Raw genomic sequence first — 20,116 nt, forward strand, 5'->3', positions numbered from 1 at the left:
TAGCCTGCATGCCAGCTCTTACATGTATAAGTAAATACATCTTTATATAAAATATTAAGTTTTGGCTGTTATAAGAACTTCATTCTAGGAAGGAAGGAGGTAAGGGAACACCCTCTAATTAATAGGGTAAGGATTACCACCACATTTTCTTAGCATATAAAAATTATATTATTCTTTTATGTGGGAGACCACTATTTTCTGTGTATAGTGGGTTGAGAGTAGATTGACCTTATCAGCTGGGAAGAGTATTCTTAAGACATTCTGATAGAAAGGAGGAGATTTGAGTCTCAGGTAGAGGACTCAGATCTTGAGATCTGAGATTTGGGGAAGAGGCAGAGATGGAGCCAGTTTCTTGTTAGCAAACTCAAAAAGACTCATTGTTAGGCTTACTGATAAACATTTGAAAGAGAACATTGTGTTTCTCCAGTAAAACACTACAGATTTATTGTTTCTTTTTTAGCTAACCATTGTAATAAAATGTTTCCTGATTATGGAAGACCCGATTCCTTTCTATAAATTGGTGAACCCCAAAATTTATTCCTTAGATTGTCAGTTCCTCACCTACTTTTATTTTTAGAAAAAAGCATTCAGCGGTCAATTTAGATCGGAAAATGCTGTATATTATATTCCTGTCTTGTAGACGGTTATTATTAGCATATTAAAAGCAACAAGACACTCTCCATAAAGAAACAAGTTCAACTTTCTGTTTTACATATATTAAATTACTCATCTTTGCTGTACTCTGTTATTCCACTCCCTTGTTCTGGCGCCTTGTTCTGATGCGTGGAATAAGTGGCAGTGTAGCACAGATGCTGAGAGTGAGGCTGACTGGGTTAGAGTCCCAGCCATGCCATTGGCAATTTGTGATCACTAAATCTGTGTTGTAGTTTTTAAGAGACAAACAATCTTTTGAGTGTATGACACTTCACTTTCAAAACTGCCTTTTTGTTGTTTTCAAATAAACATATTTTGTTTGTAAAAAAAGAATTAAAACCTTTTGAGTTATTATGAAACTGTTCAGATAGAAGTAGAGAAGAGAATATACTTTATTTTTTAAAAAGATTTACTTATGCATACAGAACTGGGGTATAGGCTAGAGGTGCAGGGGCGGTGAGAGGACTCACCAGAGAGAGTGGGGAGCAGAACAGGCCGACTGACAAAGTATACTGCTGAAGAGAGCAGGGGGCAGGTGGATCTACAGGTCTGCTGCACCATGTGGATCACCTCCGGGGCAGGGGAGGATCAAACTCATTCTGAAGTGGCTTTGCTTTAACCTGCAGCATCACTAGAGAGGGCCCAAGAATACACTTTATTACAGTTAATATTTTCCTGAATTTTCTCTCTTTTTTGCTGGAGTATTTTAAATTATGTCATGATAGTTTACCTTAGTATGTGTCTTTAAATTATATAACTACTATATGATAATACAGCTGGCAATTAATAATTCTCCTGCTTGTCCCCAGAAATGTCTTTTATTGCTGATTTATTCAATGTGGAATCTGATCACCAAATACACATTGCATATTATTTATTTTACTCATTCGAGACAACCAGGCAGATATGACCAATTCAAAGGAAAAATAAAGTAGACACATATATATTGAGTAAAAGAAGGGGAATGAATTGTACATTGAGGTTTTATAAAACCAGTGTTTCTTTCCTTTTCTAGGAAGATGTGGGGATTTCAATTTAATTGCTATATGACAAGATAGAATGTATACATCTATCAGTAATGTACCACTTATAAAGAGTTGTAAAGTTAAAAGGCATTCAAAATTAGACTAATAACCTGGAAGAGTTAACTATAGAGGATATTAGGACATTTTGTTCCATATTGTTCATTTAACCCTCACTAAAATCTGAAGGAGATGTTCTTATCACCTTATAAAAAAGGACAAAATTGAGGCATAGAGTAGGTAAATTACTTGCTTGAGAGCTTACTTAGGGAGGTAGAGAGACTGCTGAACACAACCTGTTTTGACTATTTAATCTGTAGAATTAATCACAGATTGGTTATTATTAGCATATTAAATATTAAAAAGGTTCTATGTAGGTAAAGAGAAGGAAACTAGTAGCTTCCTAAGCTGTTTTTCTAAAGGAGTTGGAGAAAAGATAGGGATTGTTGAAGATATCACAGCTAGAGGATGCTGCAAGAGCCAAGGTATTGGGATGTAAAAAATCATGGGTTAGTTGGGAAACAAAAACTGAAAAGAAATGCCAGAAACTCCCCTACTTAAAAGAAAAATAACATTCCATTGGTGACTAAATGTATGTTTGTAGGATACCTAGTATTATTCTAATGAATTTGTTACTAAATTTTAGGAGGCAGTTTGTTATTGTGGACATTATAAGATTTAGGATGTAGAACACCTTAGTTAAAAATCCTAGTGCTATAATTTACTAATTAGGTAAAGTTGAGTGAGTTGTTTAGTATTTATGAGGCTTAGTTTCTTATGAAGAACAAGAAAAGTAATTAGAGAAGTCAGCTAGAAATAGTAATACATATATATACATAATGTGTAGAACTCCTGAAGTGCTTGGTTTATGATTTGTACTTAATATTGATACCTATTGTATTAAAAGGCTACTATGTGTTATTCCTTCAGAAAATTATTTTCTTCAGGGGTCTATATATAGATTTACTGGATACAGAATATGTTGTAAGGATCTTCTACAGCTAAAGAAGATACCAATTATAAAGTTAGTGTTTTTTAAAGGAAACATAGGTATTTACATGAATAATGATAATACCTAAACCCTCTATTTGGTGATGTAGATTGTGAAACACTCATAGCTTGGGCTCTTTGTTGTTGTTAGACTCCCCTCTTATTGTCTTCCATTGTTTTTGATCTATATCAATATGTTGTGCCTACTGATACAGTTCCAGAGGCAGACTACTTGTCTCTAGGTCACCTGTATCAGCCTCCATTTTCCTGTACAAAATCCTAGATCTCATTGTGAACAGTCATTTTTATTTTGTTGTTAACTTTCAAATTGAAGTTCAGTAGATTGCAAATAAAACATTCTTTTAAAGAAAACACACCATTTTTAAATAATTTAAAATTTCCTTCTTTATTATATACATATACATTCTAGGCAGCTTCGCAGGGACTGTGTCTTTTCACTTACTATTTAAGTTTGCCTGGGAATTTCACATTGATGGGAATGAAAATCACTTTCTCAGCAAACCCTGCTAACTAAGGAGGCCTTGTCTCATTGTTCAAATTGCTTCCACATCTTTCCTTCCTTCTCTGCCGACTTGCTTAATTCTCTGACAGTAGTGTCTGAATCGCCAGAGTTTTTGGATAAAATGTGTAGGAAAGCCTCAAGTAGATTTCTATGAAACAGTATCCTTATTCATGGCATTTCCTTGTTATTTCAGTTGTGTGAATTGCCAAGAGATTCAAATACCATCCATGTTTTACAGACCCTTCAATAGTAAAACAGGCAGCTTAAGTGAAACTGGTGAATAAAGGACCTATTGACTTTGTATTTTGTGATTCCTTTTTCAGTTCTTAGTTCACCATAGTCATTGTGGAGATCAGCACTAAGATATGTTTGGAAGTATTTCCTCTTTCTCTGTTTTTTTTGGGAAGCATTTGAGAAGGATAGCTATAATTCATTTTTTTTTAAGTTTTATTTATCTATTTATACATATGAGAACTGGGGTACAGGGGTGTGAGAGGTGAGACAGAGTAGGGAGCAGAACAGCCAGGCTTACTGCTACACACTGCTGAGGGGAGCAGCAGGTAAGAAAGGAGAGGTCTGCTGTACCTTGTGGGTTAGCTCCACGACTGGAGATTGAACTCATGCTTCAGTGGCTGGTGGTACATTTATAGTGCCGAGACTTTAATCCCTGTGCCACCAGGGAAACCTATTAGTTCACTTTGAAAGCTTGGTAGAACCCACAGTAAAACCAACTGGTCCCAGACTTTTGCTTTTTGGGGAACTTTTTATTACTGTTTCTATTAATGTGTGGTTCAGTTTCTACATATTAGAGGTTTCTTATTTAAAATTTCTCTTGAATTTCATTCTTTGACTTGTGTTATTTAGAAGTAGGTTATTAAAGCTCCATATAGTTCTTTAAAAAAGGTTTATTTATACATACAAAAACTGGGGTGTAGAACAGAGGTGCAGGGGTGTGAGAGGATTTACCAGAGATAGAATAGGGAGCAGAATAGGCACATGTACTGAAATACACTGCTGAGGGGAACAGCGGGCAAGAAAGAGAAGTCTGCTGTGCCATGTGGGCTAGCTCCGGCTAGGGATCAAACTCATGCCATTGTGGCTGGTGATAGCTTGATAAGCACTGTGTCTTTAACCCTATGCCACCAGGGATGCCCTGTTTTTACTTTTTTTTAGCAATCTCTCATTGGTTCATTTCATAATTTCATTATGACCTAAGAAAACATTGTGTAATTGTTATTTTTTAAATTAAAGATCTATTTATGTATACAGAGCTTGGGTTCAGGCCAGAGATGCAGGGGTGGTGAGATAAGAGTGGGGAGCAGAACAGGCAGACTGATGAAGTACACTATTGAGGGGAGCAGCGTGTGGTTCAGGAGAGGTCTGCTGCGTAATGTGGATCACCTCGGGGCAGGGATCCAACTTATGTTGAAGTGGCTTTAACTTCTTAGTGCTGTGCTTTAACCCACTGCGCCACCAAGGAGTGCCCGTGTAATTGTTATTTTTTTAAAATGTAAAAGAGGTGTTTTTTGATCACTGGTCTGTGATCGTGAGAAGAATGATGATGAATTCCTGTTGTTGAGATTAAGTATTTTGTACTTGTCAGTTTGGTCTAATTGATTTACAGTGCTGTTCTTTTCGGGTGTTGAATTATCCAACTACTTTAATAAAATTATCAATGTCTCTTTGCATTTTTATCAGTTTCTATAATTTTACACCAATTAAAAGACAGGACTGTTAGAGTACATCAAAATAATAAGACCACATAATGTGTTGTCCTCTAGAAGCTTGTTTGAAATCTACTGACACATGTTATTTAAAATTAACAAAATGAAAATTATCTTGTTAACGCTAGTGAAATGACGTAGCTTTATTAATTTCAGACAGAATTTAGATCAAAGAAAATAGGAGCAATACATAATGATAATCTCTCTGAGAAGATATAGCAATTCTTAACTTTTGTGCACCTCATGATGGAGTATCAAAATACCTGAGGCACAAACTAATAATATGCAAGTAATAGATATATTCACTATTATAGTTAGAGTTTTTAGCATCTTTTTATTAGTAATAGATTTGGAAGGCAAAAAAAGTCAATAATGACTCAGTTGAACTAAATAGGCCCATGAGCCAGTGTATATTACTGATATCTGTCCAGTTTTGCAGTGAAATTAGAACAACTCTAAAAATTAAGTCTATTAATTAAAGAATTTTAAAGTATCTGTATCTGGAACCCAGTTTTTTTTTTTTTTAAATAATATAATAGTTTATTTTTACATCATTTTATGCCTTTTTCCATCTCAGTTGTAATCCCCATGAGCCATCACCACATCACCTGTGTGCCATCACCATAGACCAGCGCACTTCCCCTTCCTGCCCCATTTTTGATCCCATTCTCCACACCGATCCCATTCTCCACACCACCCCATAAAACATCTCTGGCATATAGTTGTTCATTATGCTTCTGCTATAAGTGAAACCATTTGGTATTTTCCTTTTTCTTTCTGGCTTATATCACTAAGCATGATCCCTTCCAGCTCTACCCATGTTGCTGCAAAAGGCATGTTGTTTATTTTTTTTTTGATTGCTGAGAAATATTCCATTGTGTATATGTACAATATCTTTTTAATCCAGTCATCCACTTTTAGACATTTGGTTTTTAAAGGTATATTCTTAAATTTGTTTCTGGAAGTATTTCTATTTTTTTAAAAGATTTATTTATTTATGCATACAGAACTGGGGTACAGGCCAGAGGTGAAGGGGCAGTAAGATTCACTAAAGACAGAATGGGGAACAAAACAGGCAGATCAACGAAGTACACACAGCTTGAGGGGAGCATCTGGGGAGACCAGAGAGGTCTGCTGCGCCACCTCTGTGGATCACCTCTGGGGCAGGGGATAATACTTGCACTTATCTGGCTGTGGCGAGCTTGCAGTGCTGCATCCTAACAACCAGTATTTCTATTTATAAGTGGTAATTTTTATCTTTGAGGTTTATCTACTAGATATAACATGGAATCATTTTGCTCAGATATATAAAATTTATATCATATGAAAATGTTTCTTGTTACCTACCACTTGTTCGTGTTTGTTTTAGTCACTGAACTTTATTTTGAAATCCTATACTAATAAACTAGAATCTTAATGGAAAAGCTGTTTTTTCCTACTGAAGAATAATAGGAAGTAATAGGAACTGACTTCTTGTGGTTTATTTTTAGTGTCAACATTAGATACTTTTCCTTTTAAGCTTCAAGAAGAAATTAATGATCATATATAAATATTGAATTATAAGGAACTGAATTAGGACTAAAGTGCTTTGGGATTGATTAATACAAAATTTTAATTTTTTTCAAATATCAGCTTTTCCATTTCAGTATACTTGATGCTTAATGAACACTTCACTGAAAAAGGCATCATTGGGCCCTCCCTGGTGGTACAAAGGGTTAAAGTGCAGCACTATGAAGCTATTCAAAACCACTGCAGCAGGAGTTTGATCCCCAGCCAGGAAGGAGACCCACATGGTGCAACAGAACTCTCCTGTCTTGCCCCGCCTGCTATTCCCCTTTGCCTCCCACTCTCCCCACAGCTCTGGCCTGTACCTGGGTTCTTGTATGCATACATAAACCTTTATTTATTTATTAAAGATCATTTTATGTATGTATACAGGTCTGGGGCCAGAGTACAGTGTGGTGAGAGGATTTGCCAGAGACAGAGTGGGGAGCAGAACAGGCAGATTGACACAATACACTGTTCAGGGTAACAGCGGAGAGCATAATACACACACACAGACACACACACACAGATGGTAACATCTTTACAGAAAGTTTGCTAAATGCTATTTTCTTGAGTATTGCAAAATGCTTAGCATGGTCAGCTGCTACATATTAGATGCCAATAGCACTTCAATCACTATGAAACCAAGCAAAACGTAACATTTCTCAAGTGCTTACAGGGGACAATTCTACTTCATTGAGAATTATTACCTTATCAGTTTTCAATTTTTATTCCTCTGGTACTCTTAACAGACAGTAATACATGCATGATATATTTCCACCAGAGTTCCTATGTTTGTAATTTTATTTCTCTTCCATTTAAGGAAACAGTTAAAATCCAGAAGGAAATTGTTGATGTAGTGGAGGAAAAATCAAGAATTAGTAGGGCTGGCAACTTAGACTTCTGATAGATGGAAGTGACATACTTGAGCAGTGTCTATTCCATACCAACTATTCAGATACTCCTCAAACTAAATGAAAATCGACTATTGTGAACTCAAACCAGAATCAATTCCTCATTAAATTTCCAGTTATTTAAATTGGATTAATTGGCCCATGTTAATATTGACTAGAACCCAACCAAAATAGCTGTGTCCCAAGTGAATTTATATCAGAATGATCTGATTTGAGGTAAGAGTTGATACAAATCACCTGGGTTGTGACATGTTATTGTGAAGCAAATTGCCAATGGAAATAGTTTTACTTAGTTATAATTTTTCATACAAATTAATGTTTCTATTGCATGTATAGCCAGAGGCCCAGAGATTTGGAATTCTCCAGTTTGGTAAATAGGCACGTATTCAATACACATTTATTGAATTGTAATGTCAAATATATTTAACCTACCAAAAATGTATAATATTTATTTATCAATTCTTTCTATATTAAAGGAAGAATGAAAGCATCATGTTGGTCTTTCCACTGCAGCCCTACTTTCTCTGTCTACTCTACCTTTACATTATTATCAGTACTACTGTCCAAGTTTAATCAAGTTCCAAATGATGGGAATATAGTTTAAACTATCTTGAATAGTAGATGGAGTTATTTTTGTGATATGTGTGTGGAAAGGAGGCTGATATACCATACGGAATTAAAGGAAGGTCTGCAGGAACTAGGCCTTGGGTGTTAGAGTGCTAGCTCTCTATGAGATCCCCTCTCCTCTCTGTGTGGCTTCTTTCTTTTTTTTTTTTTTTTTTGTTAAATTCAGATCTTTTCTAAAAGATCAGAGATGATGGCTGCTGCAACCCCAGCCTCATAGCCTTCTGGTACCATGGCCCCAAGATGGAAGACTGTTTTTCTTTCTGCTTTAAATTAAGAGACTCATTTGGACTAGAAAAAAGAGGGTGCTATGATTTGTCTGGTTTGGAATGTTTGCAATCCCTGATGGCTAGGATTCTTTAAGAATATACCAAAGAAGAGGCAGAAGAAAGCTTGTCCTGAGGCCCAATCATTAACTGTCACTGTCCTCTCCAAGGCTTTGTTGCCTCAGCCCTTCGATGATTTCCCATTGCAATTAAATTGCTTATTGTTTCAGAACAATAACAATTAAATTTTGAAGATTATAGAAAAGCATAACGTAGAGTACAATTTTAGAGTAGTGTCTTTTCAGTAATTAAACATCATTCAAAATATCTAAAGTTATTTACTGAACTCAAATTAATTACTTTTTTTTGGTCATTATAGTCTATTGCATCTGCAGACATGGATTTCAACCAGCTGGAGGCATTCTTGACTGCTCAAACCAAAAAGCAAGGTGGAATCACGTCTGACCAAGCTGCTGTCATTTCCAAATTTTGGAAGAACCATAAGGCCAAAATCCGAGAGAGCCTCATGAACCAGAGCCGCTGGGACAATGGACTTCGAAGCCTGAGTTGGAGAGTTGATGGCAAATCACAGTCAAGGCATTCACCTCAAATACACACGCCCGTTGCCATAATGGAGCTGGAATTGGGGAAAAGCGGACAGGTATGTTCAACTTCACTTTTCCTTTGTGAACTACTTTTTCCATTACTAACCATTGATTTTATATAATAGTCTTCTTTGCAGAGAGATAATACAAATAATAGGAAGGACTCTGTTTCCTACATCATTTTTTCAGAGAGAAAATCATTTGAAAATTTGGATATTTCTAATTGTGGATAGATTCTGGAATCAGCCTTACAGTCCTGGCAACTAGCTCAGAAAAACAAAGCGGGTCATTAAGGTGATTGCAATGAAATTGGCTACAGTTCCATTTTGGTTAGATCTCAGAATTCTTGGCATTGGTCAGAATCTCTAAGACAGTGACAAATACTAAATAAAGACTGGCAGTTGAGATTAAACACTGAATAAGATGTTTCATCTAATCATCTGTATAGGCAGTCTTGTATAGCATTTGTAGTAAGTTGTCTTAATGATAGTAATGTATTGTTCCTAAAGACCATAAGTGCTACTTCAGCATGGAGTACACAAATAATTGTCAATTTAATCTTTATTATTTACAAAGCAGTGTTGCTTTTCTTTTCAGATTCCATAATCATCATAACAGATAGTTTTAGCACCTACATGTTTTTTCTTGAATTCATTCATTTTGTGCTCCAGATTATTGCCAGGTCAAACTTTTAATGAACTGTTACATATCTTTTGAGAGAAAATGCAGCAACTTGTAATTTAGGAAGATTGCTCAGTTAGACTTATTTTCAGATAAATAAGTTCTTCTGTTACATCCTGTGATAGAAATGTATTTTTTTTTAATGATGAGAGTATTTCTTAACTGGCAGATTACCTCACATATTCTCAGCTTGAATTTCTTAGTATTTTTCAGTATTTGTAGTTTCAGACTGACTTTTTTTTTTTTTTTTAAAGATTTATTTGTTCCTTCATACAGAGCTGGGGTACAGGCCAGAGATGCGGAGGGTGCAAGGATTCACCAGGGACAGAGTGGGGAGCAGAACAGGCAGATTGACGAAGTACACTGCTGAGGGGAACAGCAGGAAGGTAAAGAGAGGGCTGCCACACCATGTGGCAAGCAGGGATCGAACTCATGCTGAAGTGGCTTTAGCTTCTTAGTGCTGTGCTTTAACCCACTGCGCTACCAGGGAGGGCCCAGACTGACTTTAATTTTGTTTAAAAATTAATTCTTTAAAAAAAACTTTCTCAAAATATATTTGAAAGATATTTTATTCAGTTTTATAAAATAGTTCCATTTGCCTTTATTGATTTTGATTTATCTGATTCTTAAGTTCATTCTTCTGTTTGCTTTTTTTTTTTTTTAAGATTTATTTATTTGTTCATACAGAACCGGGGTACAGGCCAGAGGCTCAGGAGCGGCGAGAGGCTTCACCAGAGACAGAGTGGGAAGCAGAACAGGCAGATCAATGAAGTACATTGCTGAGGGGAGCAGCGGGCGGGCCAGGAGAGGTCTGCCACGCCATGTGGTCACCTCCAGGGCAGGCGGGAATCGAACTCATGCGGAAGTGGCTTTAGCTTCTCAGTGCTGTGCTTTAACCCACTGCACCACCAGGGAGGGCCTCTGTTTGCTTTTTTTAAAAAAGATTTATTTATTTATTCATACAGAACTGGGGTGCAGGCCAGAGGTGCAGGGACAGTGAGAGGATTCACCAGAGACAGAGTGGGGAGTAGAACAGGCCAATGATGAAGTACACTGCTTGAGGGGAGCAGTGGGCAGGTCAGTAGAAATCTGCCACACCATGTGGCAAGCAGGGATCGAACTCATGCTGAAGTGGCTTTAGCTTCTTAGTGCTGTGCTTTAACCTGCTGCGCCACCAGGGAGGCCCAGTTTCTTTTTTTTTTTAAGATTTATTTTATTTATTTATGCATACTAGAACTGGGATGTAGGCCAGAGGTGTAGGGGGTGAGAGGATTCACCAGAGACAGCTTGGGGATCAGATGGAAATACACTGCTGAGAGGAGCAGCAGGTGAGACAGGAAAGGTCTGCCTTGCCATGTGGGTTAGCTGTTAACTTTCTGTCTGGGTACTGAACTTCATGCTCATGGCTGGCAATCAGTCGCTTGGTAGTGCTGAGACTTTTAACTCCTGTGCTACCAGAGAGACCCTGTGTTTATTTTTAGAAACTTTACCTATCTCAATAAAACCAAAGATCTTAGAAGTGAGAGAGTCCTTAATCACTCACCTAAAGTGAATTAAATAGGCCAGTGGCATAACTCCATTTTCTGGAGAAGGCATTTTGAGATAGTTAAGTGCCTTGCTTCAGATTGCTTTAGTTTAGACTTGCTTTAGTTCAGACTTGTTTAAGTTCAGTAAGAACTAAAATGGGAATCACCACACTGATGTTTTCCAGAAACCATTGCCGTCAACAATTAGCAGCTTTTGTTAGCTTCTCATAAAATTGTGTGCCAAGAAAAGATGTTGGTTTGTACAATATGGAAACGAAGATCATTGATAGGATTATTTATCACTCAGAAAAATAAATAAATAAAAAGGTCAACTTTTGATACACACAATGAAGTGATTGAATTTAAAAATCATTTGCTAAATGAAATGAGCCATATGAAAGCTTTTTTTTTTTAAAGATTTATTTTATTTGTACATACAGAACTGGGGTACAGGCCAGAGGCTCAGGGGTGGCGAGAGGCTTCACCAGAGACAGAGTGGGGAGCAGAACAGGAAGATCTACGAAGTACACTGCTGAGGGGAGAAGCGTGCTGGTCAGGATAGGTCTGCCATGCCATGTGGTCACCTCCAGGGCAGGCGGGAATCGAACTCATGCTCATGCGGAAGTGGCTTTAGCTTCTCAGTGCACTGCTTTAACCCCTGCGCCACCAGGGAGGGCCATATGAAAACTTTTTTAAGATCATGTTTCCACTCATAAAATTCTAGAAATGCTAAGTTATTTATAGTGATAGAACCCAGATAACTTGGGGATAAGAGTAGGGAAAGGTAGATTAAATTTCAAAAGGGTGCATGGAAATTTTTAAGAGTGATAAAAATGTATCCTATGTCAACTATAACAACAGCTTTATGGGCATGTAGATATGTCAAAACATATGAAGTTGCATACTTTATATTTGCTGCTTATAGTACTTTACTTATACCTCAGATCTGTAAGAAAAGCGGTCACCTTGAAATAGTACTTTAACCCTTTGCTTGCAAGTATATTTTCAGTTAAGAAAAGTTGTGAAGAAAGAAGTAAATAAAAATAGGATTCAGGTTGATGTAAAATAAACCGCCCACGTCCTATAGGAAATGTTACTTTGTTTAACCTGGGTTCTTGGTTAGTACCTCTTTCAGCCTTGTAGTACAGTCTTTAGGTGAGAGACTATTCGCAAAATAGTTCACTGAATCAAGTTTCCAGTTTTTAGAATACATAAAAGCAACAGAATCAGTTAATTTCACACTGCTAACATTAGATAACTTGTAAGACAATGACACTGCAGTATCAAGAGGTTGCATCTAAGAAGTATGACCAAGTTAAAAAAAAAACTTCTGCGCGTTTGTCCTTCAGTTCATATGCTACACCCAAATCAATTAATACTGTCTTCAATTTATGTCATCTTAAATCAGTGAGCTTCAACGATGGAAGCTCACTCATGGAACTATCAGTGGTGGCCTTAGGGGTAGAGAAAAGGATGAACTGTAAAGGGGCACAGGAACACTTTAGGGGTTAACAGTCAAGCCTGAATCTTGACTGTAGAGGGTGCAGTGGATAATTTCACAAATATACACACCACTCAAATCTACCAACTTGGGCTTCCCTGGTGGCACAAAGGATTAAGTCTCGGCACTCTAAAGCTCTCCACAGCCACTGTAGCGTGAGTTCCATGCCCAGTCAGGAAGGTGACCCACAGCAGCAGACCTCTACTTTCCTGCCTGCTGCTCCCCACAGCAGTGTGTTTTAGTCAGTCTACCTGTTCTACTCCCTAGTCTGTCTCTGGTGAATCTTCTCACCCATCTACACCTCTGGCCTGTACCTCAGCTCTTATATACATAAAAAAAAAGTTGATGTGTCTTAAATTAAGTTCTTCACATTGCCTCCAAATCCTGCCCCTCCTACATTTTTAAACATTTTTTATAACAGTTTATTTTTACATCATTTTGTACATTTTTTTTTTCTCTATCTCAATTGTAATCCCCGTGGGTTTCCCATCACCAAGTCACCCGTGTGCCATCACCATAATCCTGTGCACTTCCTACCCCGCCCCCCATTTTTGGTCCCATTCCCCACTCCACCCCCACGAAATGTCTCTGGTATATGGCTGTTCATTATTCTTGGTATTTTCTCTCCCGGTCCATTATACTCCTGCTATGAATGAAACCATCCGGTGTTTTTCTTTGTCTTTCTGGCTTATCTCATTAAGCATGATCTTTTCCAGCTCCAAGTTGCTGCAAAAGACATGTGTTTCTCTTTTTTGGTTGCTGAGTAATATCCCATTGTGTATATGTTCCACATCTTTTTAATCCAGTCATCTACTCTACATTTGTTCTTAACTCAGTTATTGGTACCCTCATTCCTCAGATACATGTCCTCTTTTTCTTATACACCCATATTTATCATCAAATCTTGCTAGATTTAAATTTAAAATCTGAATAAAATTTGACTGTTATTCACCACTCCACTCCACTTCTCTGTTCATATCACCAGTGCTTTTCTCCTAGGTTATGATATCATCTTCATTGCTGTTCTCTCTGTATCTGTTTATTAGTCTATTTGCAGCATGCATTAATGTGTCAGTAGTAACTATGTTAAAGCATATGTCAGTATATTCCTGGCTTTCATCTCTCACTCTAGTGGCTTCCTTTCTGTATCAGGTTAGTAGCTGAATCCTCCTTTAATCTGCTCTAGATCCAGTGGATCTTGACGATTCTTGGAACATGCCAAGCATGTGCTTTTAGGGTCTGCATTTGTTGTTTTCTTCTCTGGTGATTAGTCTTCCCTGGGATATTTTTAGTTACCTTTTCTATTATTATTATTATTATTATTTTTGAGTTCAGTAGGCTTCCGTTGACCACCTCTTTAGAAGTTTAGTCCTCCACTTTCCTCTTTTATTTTTCAGAAGCCTCGTTGAACTGTAATCTCCCTGCAATAAACTATTCATTTAAAGGATCCAGTGTGATTATTTTTTTCAAGGTTTATTTATCCATTCAAGAACTGGAGTACAGGCCAGAGGTGTGGGGGTCATGAGATGATTCACCAAGAACAGGTGGGTTGACTAAAGTACATTGCTGAGGGGAGCAGCAGGGGAGACAGAAAAGGTCTGTTAAGCCATGTGGGTCAGCTCCCTGGCTGGGGATTGAACTCTTGCTGCAGTGGCTGTGGAGAGCTTCATAGTGCGAGACTTAACCTTTGTGCCGCCAGGGAAGCCCAAGTTGATAGTTTTGAGTGGTGTGTATATTTGTGAAATTGTCCACTGCACCCACTACAGTCAGACAGACTTGATTGTTACCCCTAAAGTGTTCTTGTGCCCCTTTACAGTCCATCCTTTTCTCCACCCCTATTGCTAGGCAATCACTGATACACTTTTGATAACAATGATTTGGGTTCTTTTTTCTGTCTTATTTTTCTTACTCTTTCTTCTTACTACATATCATATATATTTTGTTTATTTTTTAAATTTATCTTGTCCTTGCTTGTAAGAGGGCAAAGATTTTGTTATCTTGTTCATTATATCTTCAAGGTCTAGTATTATGCCTGGAACACGGGGTTCTATAAATACTGAATGAATAAATGATTGGATTACATGTATTGTGACACTCTCTGTTCTACATTTGCACCACTATTCCACAGTTATGACAATCTCTTTTAAATTTTATTGTGGTAAGTTTTAAAATTTGTGTAACTTAGGGATAACTAATAAATACCAGTATTGCACCAAAAGGGAAAAAAATGTGATTCAGGTGAGATAATATAATCAAGGAAGATAGAAATAATTTAAGAAATGAGCAGATATGAGGAATGTTTTGAATGTGGGTGAATTGCTTTGAGATGAATTAGAAGGGATGTGGAGAATGAAAGAAATGGAGGAATTGAGGATAATGCTTCATTTTTAAAAAGATTTATTTATTTATGCATACAAGAGCTGGTGTATAGGCCAGAGGTATTAGCAGAGGTAGGGGGTGGGGGAGGGTGAGAAGAGGTGAAAGGTTTCACCAGAGACAGAGTAGAGAGCAGAACATGTGGATTGACGGAAATATTCTACCAAGGGGAGCAGCGGGCAAAACAGGAGAGGTCTGCTGTCCCATGTGAGTCAGCTCCTTCCTGGGGATTGAACTCCTGTTGCAGATAGCTTGATAATCCTGAAATTTAATCCCTTGCATCACCAGGGAGGCCCTGTTTTTTAGTTTTTTGCATGAATGTTAGTAAAAATTGGTAATGCTACTGATAGTTTTTAACAGTCTTATTGCTAAATTAGCCATTTAAGATACAAGTTGAATTTTTTTTTATCATTTTAATTCACTCTTCCACTTGTGAGAAAAAAATTTGACAGTTAAAGTGCTGTTTGTGATGAAGTCATTTTATTTTTAAACTACCAATTGATAAACAGATGCATTTGAGAATACTAAGCTTAAGTTTTTTCCTAATGGGCTTTTTCAAACTACTGTTTCTTACGTTGTGCCATGTTCCCTTTTCTTTGAATATATTATATGCTAATAAAAAAGACTGAAAGAGGGAGGAAAGGAGAAGAGGGGGAATGGAGGGGGTGAGAGGAGATGAGAGGAAAAGGATTGTTTGTCTTTGCAAACTGATTGACCCTGTGAGAACTGGGCTTTGGCACTGCTGAAGTCCTCATCTTCTGATGAGTGCGCAGCCTGCCAACAGGCATCCCCTGGTGTTGGACTTCTTTCAGAGTATTGCTGTTCAGGCTCTCCACTTCTATTCTTTCAGACAGATGGGATGCTTGAGAGGAAGCCAGGAAATCAAGCTTTAAGAGAACTTGGAAACAATTTTTGGATCTAAGTCCTTTGTGCTAACCTCCTGGTGACAGTGTATCCAGCCCAGCAATGTTGAAACTGCTTGTGTTTATCTAGTATTTGTGACTGACTGGGTGGTTGTGGGCTTCATTCCATATACTGCCACTGCTGCTCTGGCCCAAGTCCATTCTTAGTACTTTTAAAAAATTGTATAAGATAAATTTTACCATGTAACCATTTGTAAATGTATCATTACGTATATCCACAATTTTGTGTAACCATCACCACTCTCTAGTTCCAGAATTTTTTCATTATCTCAAACAAGAACTCTGCACCTTTTAACAGTAACTCTCCATTTCCACCTCTCTCTCCCACCCCTGGTAATATCTGTCTACTTTCTGTGCCTATGAATTTGCTTATTTTAAGTACCTCAGATAAGTAAAATCATACAATATTTGGCCTTTTGTGTCTGGCTTGATTCATTAGCATAATCTTTAGCATAATTTTGACAGTACAGCAATGTTTTTAAGTCTTGGACCTTAGCTAAAAATAGGTAGTGGAAACAACTAAGCTTTTATTATTGATGCTCCATGGTAATTTGTTTTGGGCTTAGAAGTAATAGAAAATCCTCTTTCAGATACTTCAGAGACCCACTGATCATGTTTGAGTATATAGGAAAAGCAGTAGGAACTAACAGGGAGAGTTCTGCTACCCACATGACTCCACTAGTTGTGATTTTATTTAAGAATCTTTGCAAAGGAAAGGTGTCCACCTGACCACCTGTGTTTAAGCTTCTCATAGGTCTACAGTAAGTTTTTATTATTCCAGTGGAAAAGAAAGGTAAGTTATTTTCTGAGATAAGAAAGGATAGCTTTCTCTAGACTTTAACAGGGATGTAGTCTCCACCTGAATGTGGTTTTATATATATATATACATATATATAATTTTCTTTTTTAAGATTGATTTATTTATGTATATAATAAGAACTGGAGTGCAGGCCAGAGGTGCTAAGGGTGAAAGGATTCACAAAAGACAGTATGGGGAGCAGAACAGGCAGATTGTCTGAAATGCAATGCTGAGGGGAGCAGCAAGGGAGAAACAGGAGAGGTCTGCTACTCACATGGGTCACCTCTCTGGCTGTGATTGAACTCATGCTGCAGTGGGTGCAGATAGCTTCATAGTGCTGCTGTGCCACCAGGGAGGGCCCACCACCTGAATGTTTAGGAGTAATTTAGTCAAACATTACTTTTTTTAAAATTACCTTTTGGCCCTCCCTGGTGGCACAGCGGGTTAAAGCACTGCACTAAGAAGCTGAGACCACTTCCACATGAGTTCGATTCCCGCCTGCCCCGGGGGAGACCACATGGTGTGGCAGACCTCTCCTGACCAGCCCACTGCTCCCCTCAGCAGTGTACTTCGGTCGATCTGCCTGTTCTGCTTCCCAGTCTGTCTCTGGTGAAGTCTTTTGCCACCCCTGAGTCTCTGGCCTGTACCCCAGTTCTGTATGCACAAATAAATAAATCTTTTAAAAAAAATTACCTTTTAATGCTTTAGCTAAAGTGTAACTATCTTTTAAAATTTAAGAATCAAGTAGTTTTTATTAGCACCAGTTTTTTGAGATTTTTTTTCTATTGACTTATAAAACTTTTGTTTTCATTCCAGTCTCCAATTTGTATTATTTTAAAGCAAATTCTGAAAGTAATTTAATCTGTAGAAACTTTGTATCTTTTTACACATATAACCACAATATAATGATTATAGCTGAAAAAATTATTATTTTTAAAAAAAGATTTATTTATTTATGCATACAAGAACTGGGGTAGAGGCCAGAGGTGCTGCAGGGTCGAGAAGATTCACCAGAGACAGAGTGGGGAGCAGAACAGGCAGCAGTATACTGCTGAGGGGAGCAGCAGACGAGGCAGGAGAGATCTGCTGCACCATGTGGGTCAGTTCCAGGGCCGGGCATCAAACTTGTGCTGCAGTGACTGTGGACAGCTTCATACTGCTGCACTTTAACCCATTGCACCACAGGGAAGGCCCTAGCTGAAAAAAATTAACAGTATCATCAGTCTTCAGTCATTTGTTAAAATTTCCCCAAGTGTGTAATTTTTTTAAAAAAGTAGTTTTGTTCTTTTATAGTTGACACTAGAACCAAAGTCTGGTTGACTTTGGTTGATATGTCTCTTCATTTTGCAGATCTTCCAGTCATGTTTTTCTCCCTTGTAATTTTTTAGTTGAACTTTTATCATTGTACGGTGAAGTTTTCCATGTTACAGGTTTTGATGATTGCATCTCCATGATGTTCTTGATTTAACCTGTTTCTCTAATCCCTGCATTTCCTATCTAGAGAATGATGTCTCAGTCCCCCACTATTGCTATTTTGTGCTGGATAATTTTTTGTTGTGGGGGGCTGTGTTGTTCATTATAGGATGTTCATTGGCATTGCTGGGCCCTTAGCTACAAAGGTCCACTTCCAGTTGTGACTGCCCCAAATTGCCCCGGGCATTGACAAATAAATGTTCTCCCAAGGGCAAAATTATCACACCTTCCCCTCCCACCCCCCTACTAATCTAGAGACTTGGTCAAATTGGGTTCACTTTCTTGGCAAGAATCCTTCATATGTGGTATTTTCCCCATTTCTGAGCACTACTTTTTTTCTCTCGTCATATATAACACCTCTCACAGACTGTATACTTAAAGTTAAAATACTTACTGATGCTTTAAAACCTTAGTTTTTAATATTTGCCACTAATATGAGTTCATTATTTGATCATAGCCAAAAGACATTTATTTTGAGCTTTAGGAAGAACCAGTTTATTTTCAATTTGACAGAAATATGTAGGTACAATTTCTTGTAGCCTCTATTTCTTGATAGCCCATAGGTTTTGGCTGTAGGTTTACAGACAGTTTATATATGCAGATTATTCTCCTTGTTTCAGTATTATCCTAACAAAGTACCAGTTATACAAACAGGCTTAATACAGCCTATCATTAATTAGAATTCCAAAAGCTTTATTGGCAATTGATGTTAGTCTCTTGAGCTCTTAACTATTTCTTTTCATCTCTTGTGGCATGAGAACTTGGCTTTCTCCAGTAAAAGGGCATCACATTCCCTTGCTATTTTATCAAAATCCTTTTGCCTTTATTTTCCTTTTAGGAACTCTGTTCGGTCTGCCCTATACCTGCCAGTGAGGAGCAAGCAGGTTGGGTTGCCTTTACTTTTTGGCTTCTTTCTTTATGTACTATTGTAAATCCTCAAAATAGATACAATAAAACCTGATTCTAATAGTCAGACCTCTTTATGATCTAATACAAATTGTGTTTCATGAGTGTGTCTTCTTTTTTAACCAAGTTTCTTGGAAACTTAAGTGCTTTCTCTTTCATATTTGACTCTTTTAGTTCAGTTCAGACCCTTCAGTTCTGTCTTCTGAAGATCCTAGCTGTTCTCTCCATCCCAATGGAAATGGCTTGATTGAAGCATATTAAGAAACTTAATAATTCATTAGTAGGGTACAGACAAAAACAGTTCTTGCCCCTAACTGTGCTTAGCCAGTGAAAATTGTTGGTAGCTAAAACTTGAGTAACCTGCATCTGGCTTTTCATTTTACATTGAAACAAAGAGCCAGGGTGTCATCTTTAACTGGGTTCATTGCTTCTCTGGTGTTCTGTTGCCATTTATGTTATACTAAATTTTGTTTGGGTACTTAGCTTAACGATTCCACATTTACACTGAAACGTGTGTATAAAAAACTTCGTTTTGTAATTTTTAGTAGTATTAAAGTGAATGGTGGGAAGGACTTTTGGTGCTTTGGTGTTGGGTGTGATGTGGTAACACACCTGAAGGGTGTGACCCTGTACCTCTAAATCATAATCAGTGTTGTAAACCAGTGTTACCTGAAAAAAGTAAAAATGGTGGTAAAAATGGTGGGGCCCTCCCTGATGGCACAGCGCGTTAAAGCACAACACTAAGAAACTAAAGCCACTTTAGCATGAGTTCAATCCCCGCCTGCCCCGGAGGTGACCCACATGGCGCAGCAGACCTCTCCTGACCTACTCCCCTCAGCAGTGTACTTGTAAGTTGGCCTGTTCTGCTCCCCACTCTGTCTCTGGTGAATCCTCTCACAGCCCCTGCACCTCTTGTCTGTACTTCAGTTCTGTATGCATAAATACAACTTTAAAAAAAAAAAAAGTTAAAGTGGATTTGCATTCTGAGGAAGTATTAGAATTTGATTTTTTTTTTTTAAAAAAAGATTTATTTTGGCTCTCTCTGGTGGCGCAGCGGGTTAAAG

The 20,116-nt window shown here is 37.7% G+C and overlaps 1 protein-coding gene across 1 annotated transcript in view; it reads left to right on the plus strand.

Moving 5' to 3' along the window:
• The window catches only part of COMMD1 (copper metabolism (Murr1) domain containing 1), a 100,430-nt gene that overhangs the window by 18,215 nt on the left and 62,099 nt on the right, over positions 1 to 20,116 (plus strand). The window contains exon 2 of the mRNA XM_004691433.2: positions 8,642 to 8,923. Within this exon, the coding sequence (XP_004691490.1) occupies positions 8,642 to 8,923 (282 nt within the window). The remainder of the gene's footprint in view (positions 1 to 8,641; positions 8,924 to 20,116) is intronic.

Source organism: Condylura cristata, unplaced genomic scaffold (genome assembly GCF_000260355.1).
Source record: "Condylura cristata isolate star-nosed mole 26May11 unplaced genomic scaffold, ConCri1.0 scaffold00031, whole genome shotgun sequence".
Taxonomy (NCBI): domain Eukaryota; kingdom Metazoa; phylum Chordata; class Mammalia; order Eulipotyphla; family Talpidae; genus Condylura; species Condylura cristata.